Source organism: Thermobia domestica, chromosome 5, assembly GCF_964235325.1.
Source record: "Thermobia domestica chromosome 5, izTheDome1.hap1.1, whole genome shotgun sequence".
Classification (NCBI taxonomy): Eukaryota; Metazoa; Arthropoda; class Insecta; order Zygentoma; family Lepismatidae; genus Thermobia; species Thermobia domestica.
This window is the reverse complement of record NC_137458.1, coordinates 121,957,174-121,968,468: the sequence shown is the minus strand read 5'-3', so window position 1 is coordinate 121,968,468 and position 11,295 is coordinate 121,957,174. Positions and strand designations below refer to the sequence as shown.

Here is an 11,295-nt window from a genome sequence, read left to right as displayed (position 1 = left end):
TTTAAACAAATTTGGTTTCTTATATAGAGTTTTAAAATCATTTTTTGTACTAATTGATACATTGTGATACAGCACAGAAATATTATATTTATAAACTAAATGTGGGAATTATTAATATTACTAATAATAATTTTTTTAAAAACTGAACCTCTTGCCTATAATAGAAGAGACTCTCCAGATTGTTGCAAAAACTTTCCCTTATGCTGAGAGGACATTGACATCGCCGGGGTGAAATTAGAGCATCAGGCAGAGGAGGGAATTGACCGAGAGGGTGCTGCTGGCAGCAGTGTGACGTAGCAGGGGGTGGCCTTTAAATAGAGGCCAGTTTGGCCAAATTAACATACAGCAACTTCAACCGTCCATCGAAGAACATCTTCCATAGTCAGACATCGACCACCAACTCGTCTTCAAAGTCATCATGAACGCCGATCAAGGTAGGAACAAACCTTGGAGAACATTTTTAATCTGTCATAATAATTGCTGATAGCTTTGCTCTTTTCTTTACAGCTTACACACATACACAATATTTTTTCTTGAAATATTTTACAATAATTTTGTTTAGTTGTTTGATGTCTAACATCCCTTTTCAGTACCGACGGTGTAGAGGAGTTACAGCTTAGTGTGCGATACCAGGAATTGAACCCAAATTTCTCGAATCAAAGGAGAGAACACTATTTATCCACGAGGAGACACAGTAACTCAGTGGTAGAAAATATATGGTGCGAGTTCGATAACAGACCAAGTTAGCTTGTTGTGTCTGTAGCTTTTCATCGGGGTCCTTCTGTTTCCTCCCACATTATCGTTCCGCCAATTCTTTCGTAATCATTCACTTTTATTAATCATTCGTCTATTTTAGCCAACGGGGTATAAACATGGGACGTAAAATTAGACATTCCATTTCATTCATTTAGCTATAAGGAAGTTTGCATTAATTTTTTCCCTATGTTTTACTTGTTTAACTTTGAACTCATTTGATCAATGAATGCATTAGTTTGCATTTCTTTGTTAGGAAGAAACTCCTGTATTTACTGTAAATAGTAGTTCCTTGTTTGTTGAAGTTTAGGGTTCCTCCGCCTAAGCACCGGGAATAGAGCTTGGGACTCCGTGTACCAAAGATAGGAAGGGTAATTCTGTAGTTTTTGAAGCCTTTTTGGAGAAGGAAAAATCTTTTTAGGCATAATATTCTAATTACTATATTTCACTAGAATTCAAATCAACTTCGTCTGTTTATTTTGATATAGAAACGGTAGGCCTCAAGTAATTAATAAGTAATTTAAAAAAAATATATAGCAGTGAAGAATTAGAATCTACTTGTAGTTGGGAATTTTAGTATCTAGGTTTTACTCCATAATAGATAGTAACAAGCTCATGTCGTTTATTTACTTAAAGAAATCAGAAAATGATCGTAAACACCATACTTTCCTAAGTTTTTCCACTCCAACAGCTGTATCACTCAGGTTAATATAGAAACTGAGTCCAAAATTGGGAATCAAACTCGGAATCAGACAAGCGCGTAACTGTTCAGCTACTATAATGTTCTTACTTCCATTTGTGTTACCAGCTGAAGTTGAATATTGTTCAAGTTGCATAGAGTTTTAACTGATAGCTTTATTAATTGAGTATTAATATTCATTTTAGAGCTGATCTATTTCGTACAGTATCTGAACCACTGCTCAGTTTTTTTTTTTTGGGGGGGGGTCATGTCCCTTAGTGATGATCGAATCTTAACCACTCGACATCGGTTTCTAATATTGATTTATTTCGGAATAAACAGCGATGATCCTCAATAATTTGTATCATAGTGAAGTTGAAGTGAAATATTTTCTTGAATATTAACTTTGTTAATTAGAGTCCAATCATTGCTATTCTACCATAGATTCAGGTACATCCAGTGACGGCTCCCGAGGGAAATTATATCGACAAAATCAATTTTAAAAATATCGCTACAAGCTAAGGGAAGATAATTTATCTAATGTTCCACTTCTTGTATATAATAATTAGAACATTAGGTAAGGTATTTTCTCTTAACTTCTAGCGATAATTTAAAAATAGATTATATGACTTCCCTCAAGAGCCGCCACTAGACAGCATTGATGTAATACATTAATATACTGAAAAGGAGTTATTATTACACGTTCAAATTAAACATATTTGCAAGCTTTTAATCACTCTATGCTCTGATTCTAATATGTAATTTGATAGAATGTTCAGTTTGTATTTACTTTAATAATAATAATAATTCGACATAGTGTTTAGAATTCCCGTTTTTCAGAACCAAGTTAGTAGTAGGCCTATTGCTTTTATTTGTTTTCTTTCTTTTTTTAAAAAAACTCTAAATAATCTTGTGTCAGATCTCGTTTATTAGCTATCTGCAACAAATGTTTAAGATGAAACAACTAATTAGCGCAGGATTTTTCGCTAATCACATTTCCATTTAAATGATAATAACTTAAAGACCATGAATGACAAAAAAAAAAAAAAAAAAAAAAAAAAAAAGAAAAGAAAAGAAAGTGAGCATGATAGAATATCTACAAAATATTGTTACATGAACTAATGATTGTTTTCAACACCTTCCGTATAGTGCAGTGGTTCTCAATCTTTTTTGACTAACGAGATGCTTAACTGAACGTCCAGACATCGCGACACACTATTTGTTGATATTTTTATTATAAATAATAATAATAATAATAATAATAATAATAATAATAATAATAATAATAATAATAATAATAATAATAATAATAATATAATGGTGAAACCAATTAGTTTTTATAATGACTCTCTATAGCACTGAGCATTATTGCTACTGCTGGCAGTGTTGACTGGTACAGTCTGTCTCGATTTTAACTAATTATTATTAAATTTTTCATGATTTTTAAATTCTAAAATTTCGCGTCACAACTTAGAGGACTGCGTGACACACCAGTGTATCGCGATACACCGGTTAAAAATCACTGGTATAGTGTATAAATTGGAGTGTTTAACAATTAATATGTAATAAACTGACCACCCAAATTTGTGTTCAATAAGAAAAGGTTTTTAGACAGTTATTAGTTTATTTCATAGTAATTTGTACGTTCTACATTCTAAGTTCTTGCTATTCTTCATTGTCCTTGTTATTCATTGACATTTAAAATAAAGTGTAGATGAACTTATTAGCGAAACTTAAATTGAGTTTTTGTGCTCTCACGCAGTCGTCTCTGATGCTGCTGGTGGGAGAACCAATTTTTCTGTGTTGACGAGACATCCATTGAGGCAATTGAGAAGCTTCTTGAATTAAGAGGAATCGAACCCCTATCTAGAAACCCGGAAATAATAATGATTATGATAGGATTTGTTATGATAGGATTAGGCCTGTCTGTCCAGCCATACACCTTCATTGGTTGTAACAGCAGAGAGTTTTAGTTTTCGATTTAAATTATTTTGTAGAATTGTCTCTAGCGCGAACAGAGAAACTATTAGTGGAGGTGTTGACTAATACAGTCTATCTCGATTTTAACTAATTATTATTAAATTCTTCATGATTTTTAAATTCTAAAATTTCACGACACACCTTAGGGGACTGCGTGACACACCAGTATGTCGCGACAGACCGGTTAAGAACCACTGATATAGTGTATAAATTGGAATGTTGAACAACTTTGCACTTGTTTAATGACATTGGGCTAATTTTTGATAGAAAGATCTACTTGAGGAAAACTTCAACGTGCTCGAGTTAATAATAATAATAATAATAATAATAATAATAATAATAATAATAATAATAATAATAATAATAATAATAATAATAATAATAATAATAATAATAATAATAATTCCTTTACTATTGTTGATAACGGTGGGAATAGCTGGGGCATCTTTTGTTTCTAGCCCATTAAGTAATATGGAGAATTATTTTCTCTGTTTTCTTTAAGATGAACTGGATTTTGTTGATGCGATTTTATTCATTTCTTTTGATAAGTTCAAATTACTAAAATTAAATTTGATAACTAAATATGCAGTCTCGAGAGGCAGAAATTCCCATTTTGCTCTTCAATTTCGCCCGTTAAACTTAATTACAGAATTTAGTATATATGTACATGATAAATATTATATATCACTCACTTTCTTCAATATACAAGTGAACTAGCCTCTTCCTAAAATGTGATCTCTGTCTTTATCAAATAGTTTATGTATAAAGATTTTCCATAATTGAAAGAGAAAGTTGAAAATATAGACAAAACTAAGCACATTTTTTTGTCAGCATTTAGTATTTCCACCATGTTTTTGTGAGATCATATTTCAATGATCATAACGATATTGGAAGAACTTTATTCTCCAATCAGCTTGTGTGGAACATTTTCTAAGTTGATCGTTTCTCAATTCGTTACTTACTTGTTTTTAAATTTTACTTATTAAATATCGCAGCACAATTTATGTCTTGGAGTTTTTTTTTTTTTTAATAAAATCATAAGTTACTTCTGCACTAGTGTCCATTTACTCTACTTCTTGACAGTAGACAATTTTGTTACTGACGATGAAGTATGAGAAATCCCATATATGTTACCAATCCCCGACCAAAAATTCTCTTTATCCCTTTTCGAGAATTATTTTTTGAAATTCCACAAAATAGGATTTTTTTCCATGGGTTGGCATCACTGAGATAACAGAAAAATAGTTTCCCGTATAAATCAATGGGTTAAGAAAAATGATAAAGGTATAAACAAAACACTTATTGTTGTTAATTTTAATAATTATCACATAATTTAAATAGCCTTTCAGGCTGTCATATCTAAAAGTCTAAAAATTATATAGGGAGTTTCAATAAAAACGTAGTGCTTAGATTATAATTATTGTTTAATATTCTTCCTTATCGTATACTTGAATTAGCAGAAATTAAAGAATTTTCTGAATATTGTTTGCCTCTATATAACTTCCAAGTGTTTTGTTTTCCTTTAAAAATTTATTTGATCATTGCAGTTCTTAATAATAATAATAATAATAATAATAATAATAATAATAATAATAATAATAATAATAATAATAATAATAATAATAATAATAATAATAATAATAGTTAAGCAACACAATTAACATTGAAATTATTTTCTTTGTCTATAAACAAAAATTGTGCTTTCTATTCGTTCATTGATTATGATTTCTGAATTGGGTCTTCATGTCTAGCTGAAAGATTAGTGCGTATGTCTGTACTGAGTATTGTTCGGGGTAGAATTAGTAAAGAAATATAGTTTTGTTATAGACTGAGGCATCTGAGAAGTTACTTGGAATCAGGGGTAGTGAACTCCAGTTCAGAAAGCCCGAAAGAATAATATGCTGACTATGGACGTACGTAAGAATTTATTATGGGAGGGGTCCAAAGCTTTTGGGGTGTCCAAATTCAATATGAGGAGAAATTATATTAAAATTTGTAAAATCACCGCTAAAATTAGACTAAGTTTACAGAAAAGGCGGGATTTCAGGGGGTCTGGACCCACAGGACCTACCACTGCGTACGTCCTAGGTGTTTACTATACATTATACAAGTGAATGCCGTCTGGCTGGCAATAGGCGATTTTTTTTTTTTTTTTTTTTTTTTGCATATTGCTAAAGAAGAAAATTATTTCGTGTGTAAATTTATGATTTTGCAAATTTATATATATATATAAAAAAAAAAGATTATCGCAGTCATTCAAAGTATCATTTATGTTTTGTTTTTTTTTTTTAACTGCAAAATTAAAAGCAATATTAAAATTTGGAGAGCAAAGAATAGGAAGTATTGTAAGCGAAATAGGATATGGGAAGGACTGTATATTACAGTCATGTTATAACATAATAAACTTGCGTTATTCTTTTGAAATGAAAATAATATTTTCAATACTTTTGTTGTTTTACTTGCTAGATTTAAAGTAACGTTCTTCAAAATCTGTAGGAAAATAGAAACTTCCTTCTTTAATTTTCGTTTAAGTAATATCCTATAATTCAATGTACGAAAAGTAGAAAAGGCGAATCTAACGATTAATGTAGGGCCTATAATACAATAAATATGGTGAAGAGCTAGAATCACAAGTTGGAAAGCTTATTGTTTAATTTTATTCTGCAATATTACGTATACTGTTCAGCTCAAATCGTTGTGGTAAGCAAATCAGAAAATGGTAATTAACATCGTCCCTTATTTAAAAGTTCAGATGTTTTAGTTTGGTCCTGCAATCGTCATAAAGATCAAAATTTAAGTACCAACTCGGAAATCGAACTAGGAAATATGCATACCGAAAATAATTGCGTTAGGTGCTTACATTTAACTAGATTTAAAGAAGAAATCGGTAAAAATCAAACCATTACAATCTCTGTTCAATTTAAAAAAGAAGAGAAGAAAGAATACTTCTTCATATAAATCAATGAGCTTAAAACAGAATAGCGGAGATATTCGACAGCCTTTAAACATAATTTGTACGTATCTCATCGGAGTTCAAATAAAATATCTTTTTGTACTGTATTTTTAAATGATTTCTTATTTTATTGTTGTACGGCAATTGCTTTGTATTTATATAATTTGTCAGCAACGAGACTATATAAGACGACACCTACAATTTTAAAGTGGTTCTGAACCACTATAAAGTGTTAAATTCTTTCCTACCGAAAACACTCAACTAGAAAAGATGCTTACACTGTTATTGAATCCTCAAACTGGGTAACATATATATTTCAATTATCAAGAATCTTACGATTTCTTATAATAAAAATTTAGGAGCGTGTTCAATCATATTTACTTTAGGAGAAGATGCAGCAGAAATTTACCAGAGCCCTTACGTACTTTTTAACCTTGTATGTATATAAACTTTGATTAATTTTGTTTACTCTCACTAACAATTTGTCAAAAAAATGAAACAAATAGTTGTATTGATAATTAATTTATTCTAAGTAGTTTTATGTGCTTTAACACACGAGTTTTTTTCTTTTTTACGCTTATAATTTCGAATTCAACCACCGATGGGAGTACAATTTTCGGTATTTTGAATTAATAGGTAGCAAATTGTAGAAAGCCAGAAACAATATGATTGAAGTCAGTGCCCTGGCTACATATTATCATCCAATTGGCTAACTAAAACTCTTTGGGACTATAACGCTAATAAAAATCAGTTTCAGTTTAATTTTAGTGCTAGCTTTGTTTCACAAATATGATTCTAAGCGAAGAGAGCTCATTGGTAGAGCATTCATTTCTTCTGCATAGGGTTCTTGGTTCGATCTCAGCTGGCGTCAAGTGAACTTAGTGGTGGACTAATACTGTGTGGGGGGGTGGTTCTCCCGTTTCTTCCTACTTCCTTCATTCCACCATTTTATTCATTTCTCATCATCATCGTCTCCTTTAGCCTAACCGGCATAATCGTGGAACGTAAAACTTTAAACATTTCATTTCATTTCTAAGTGAAGATATTGTTTAAAGTTCATTTCGGCATTTCTCTGTAGCATTGAACACCACTTTTGAGATAATAGTTCATTTTAAGTAACATTTCAATATAATAAATTCACCTGCGTTAACAGCCCTTGGAACTGTCCTCATTCTGGTCTAGTGGCTAGCGCGCGCGACTTTCGTGAATGGGGTCGATTCCTGGTAGAAGATTCTTAAAATTTGAACACATTACGTGGACCTTACATTGTAGGTCCACGTTTCATATAGCCTATATGCTGAAAAGGAACGCAAAAAACCATCCAACAAAAACCTCTAGAACTATAGGAAGTTTTAGTAAATTAGAACTTAGGACTTTTATAGGACTCAAGTTAAGTTAGTTTTGTCTTGCCTACTGTAAACTTAATAAATGTAAAGTAAATTTCTTATTAATTCTAATTTTTGAATAATGAGTTGTCTTTCATTCACTTTCAAGAAAGTTTTTAAGATAAGAAAGTGCGTTTATTGGAAATAATTTCTTGTCTACTTATTATAGTTTGGGAGGCCTGAGGGTGTCTTTTGATCTCGTATTATTTCTGGTGTGTGAATTCAAAATTTCGGAAGAGTATTAAATTATTAAATTGTTTTGTCGAGTTATTTCAAAGTAAAATTTAAACCTTTGTATTTGTAAGTAACCGCGAAACAAAAGATAATATTCAACACGAGAATATATCGACTAGAACATATAAAACAAAACAAAAGTACTATAAAATAAAGAAGTTTTTATTTTAACATGTCGCTATTATGCTACAAGCTAAGGGAGACCGTAGTGATGATAATGAACCAATTGTGAAATAAAGGAAGTCGGAGGAAAAAGAAAAACGAAAAAACCCACGCACACTGGGTTTGTTCCCCACAAAGCTCACTTGCCGGAAGCTGGGATCGAATCAGATTTTACATACCAGTGGTGAGCGCTCTACCACTGAGACACACGGCCTCATCAAGATTTTTGGATATGTTGTTACTAATTGTGTATGGACATGTTATGACACTGTGATATTATCGTGTCATAGTTCAGCTGAAACTAAGATATCGAAAACTCTAACTACTGTATTATATATCTACCCGACACTCAGGACTTCATTAACCATTAACCAAAATAAGTTCGTGCACAGGAAATCAAGGAAAGGAGACACCACAGAAATTTTCCATAGCTAAATTTACTATGATAATTTATAGTGTGTATATATTATTTTGGCGCAAGGTATATATACAGCTTAGGATTTATGAGAATCTTAATCCGGTTCAACCTCCACACTAAGAAATAGATTCTTGGATATCTCTAAACCAGTATAACCTGTATCTCATGTTTACATTCTGGAATTAATTTCAATCTTTTTTATTTTTCAGCAACTCTCTTGTGCCTTATCGTTGCCTTGCTGGTATCAGCCACATGGTGCCAAGAAGCTGAGGTGAAAGGAAACGTCGTGAAACCCCAGACACACCATGCACCAACAGTACCACATCATCCAGGCCAAATTGGACATGCCATCAAGGACTTCTTGCCACAGCTACCATACCCAGCACCATCATACCATCCAAGCACTCCATTGGGCGCTCTGGCTTCTATCAAAGGTGATTTAATCACTCCAATTGTCCTCGTGGGATTTGTCGTCGCTGGTATCTGGTTGGTGGCTCTCATCGTCAGGTCCTTCATCTCAACCAAGCTGGGATTCCTCGGAAATCTTTTGGGAAAGCCCCATGCTCGTAGGCGCCGTGATGCTGATGAGCTTGACCGCGTCACTGAAGTTGTCCTCTCCGCACTTCAGAGCCAGGAATGCCTCAACGAAGCTGTCTGCAAGTTGGGTCTTCACGTCAAGGATTACCATGAAAGCAAGCACATCTTGTTCCAGTGAGTATCGTTTTTAACAACAAATAATAAAGCGAAATGTTACATGAGCTTCGTAGTTAGTATAATAATTGATAACAACATAAATTATACAGTATTCTCTTGTAAAACAAATATTTGGATTAAAAGAAAGCAAGGAACGTTTGTTTTTACAAACTGTACTAATATTTACTTATTATGTAAATATAATCTTCACAATATTCATGTCAGGGAATCAGATGTGCATAGTGTAGGCCTAGTTCTTTGTCAGTCTCTTGTTTCCTTTTGGAGCATATTGTTTACTTTGAATTTACTCAATACAATATCTATATTTAAACTCTTCATATAATTTGCAGTGTAAATTAAGTTCGTATTTCAATTTTGCACTTTACTTATAAACTGATCTTATATTCAATTTAATGTTTGTGAAATACTACCATCAATTGTTAATTTCATTATGGGATTGCATTTATAGTTACTTGTATTTAATTAAGAAATATCATTCTGATCTGAAATTCATGAAAGTAAATTAAAAATTTTAAAATTCGAATTTACTAAACTAGTGAGTAGTCAGTTTAATTGTAACGTAGCAAGTTTGCCAGATACACTATCGATCATTATATTAAATTAGCACATTGTCAAATAATGCTGTTTTATGTTTCGTTAAAAATTACCATTTTACCAATTGCTGTTATTGCTCTGACTATGATGAATTAATTCATTTAGCTCGATAATTTTTTAAACGTTATGGAATTGATAGTTAAAAAGTTGCTAAAATCATGTTTAACGAATATGAGTAAAAGATATTTTGCTTTTTACTTATGACTTAATGGTGTTGAGTATCTCCATCTTTGTTTCTCAAACCATTAACTATTTTAATATTTCTTTTGTTTGAAACGAGTGTGCATTTTGTTGGTTTTTCTTTAGATTCTATTTAAATATTCATTGCTTTTTGAAAATGATGGTTTGTTAAATTAGGTTTAATTTGTAAATATTAAAAATATAGAATTTGTATTTTATAAAGAAACATCTAAATCGATTTGAAGAGGAAATCAATAATAATAAACTTAAAATCACCGTTCGTTTCAAAGAAATTAGAAAATGTCCTCATATAGTTCAATGGAGTGAAAAGCAGAGATGGGTATTCAACACTTTTAAATGACAGTATGCTAGCGTCACAGTATTTGGTTTGTCCTTTGGAACCAGTCTCCATTTCTTGCTCAATTTATTCAAGTTAATCTAATAAACTTTCGAAATTATTAAGAAACAAATAGAGCATGTTTTTCATTTGAAAATTGAGAAATATTTGAAAATAACTATACAATTGCGTATTTTTATTTTATTTTATTTTATTTATTTATTTATCTATTTACCTTTTTCAGATTGCTTGACAAGTTCTCCGCTCCATCCATGCAATCTGCAGTTAAGATCTTCAAGAGCGCCGCCGTTGGAAAAGAAACTTGTGAAAGATTCGCCTGCACCAAGAGCTCGTAAAGATTGGCCCGTCCATCTTCGCTTGTTGGCACTACACCGACTCTGGCAACGTTTCACGGACATTTCATCATTATCATCTGAATATATAATCACCACTTCATGTTATATTTTGTATATACGAATATTTTATCGTCGTACCAATAAAAGCGTTGTTTTATAAATCAAATATATCTGTTTTAATTTAAAACAATTTTTTGGTCGAACATATTCCCCATTTTGCCTTCATTAATAACAAAGATGCCATTTTGACTTAGCTCAAAAATTATAGTAACTGTTTTAATTTCAATATAATGCAGTTAATATATTTCTTCTCGTTTTCCTTTGGTAATATTCTGAAACAGTTAAAATATTTGAGAAAAGTAGTCAAAATGGTACCTTTATTTATTTGTTTATTTACAACTCAAGAATATTTATAGTTGATTGGTAACTGTTAACAGCGTTGAATATCTGCGCCACATAATTTTGTTTATTTTCCTTCTTTGATTTATAGTTTTGTTTTCTCATAAATTTTGAGCTAGAATCTTAATGATTTGATTTCACTGATTTTTCC

General features: G+C 31.5%; 1 protein-coding gene across 1 annotated transcript; it reads left to right on the top strand.

Annotated features, from left to right (window-relative positions):
* The first annotated feature begins 276 nt into the window (after positions 1–276).
* Positions 277–10,911, top strand: LOC145686084 (uncharacterized). The gene is made up of 3 exons (XM_081759018.1): positions 277–434; positions 8,774–9,275; positions 10,634–10,911. Exons 1-3 carry the CDS (start codon positions 419–421, stop codon positions 10,743–10,745), a joined length of 630 nt encoding a protein of 209 aa, XP_081615144.1. The 5' UTR covers positions 277–418; the 3' UTR covers positions 10,746–10,911.
* Positions 10,912–11,295: the final 384 nt, after the last annotated feature.

Excerpts from the sequence above, each read along its gene's own strand:
- LOC145686084 (XM_081759018.1), top strand. Across the intron at positions 9,276-10,633 it reads AGCAAGCACATCTTGTTCCA|ATTGCTTGACAAGTTCTCCG; the intron begins GTGAGTATCGTT and ends TACCTTTTTCAG.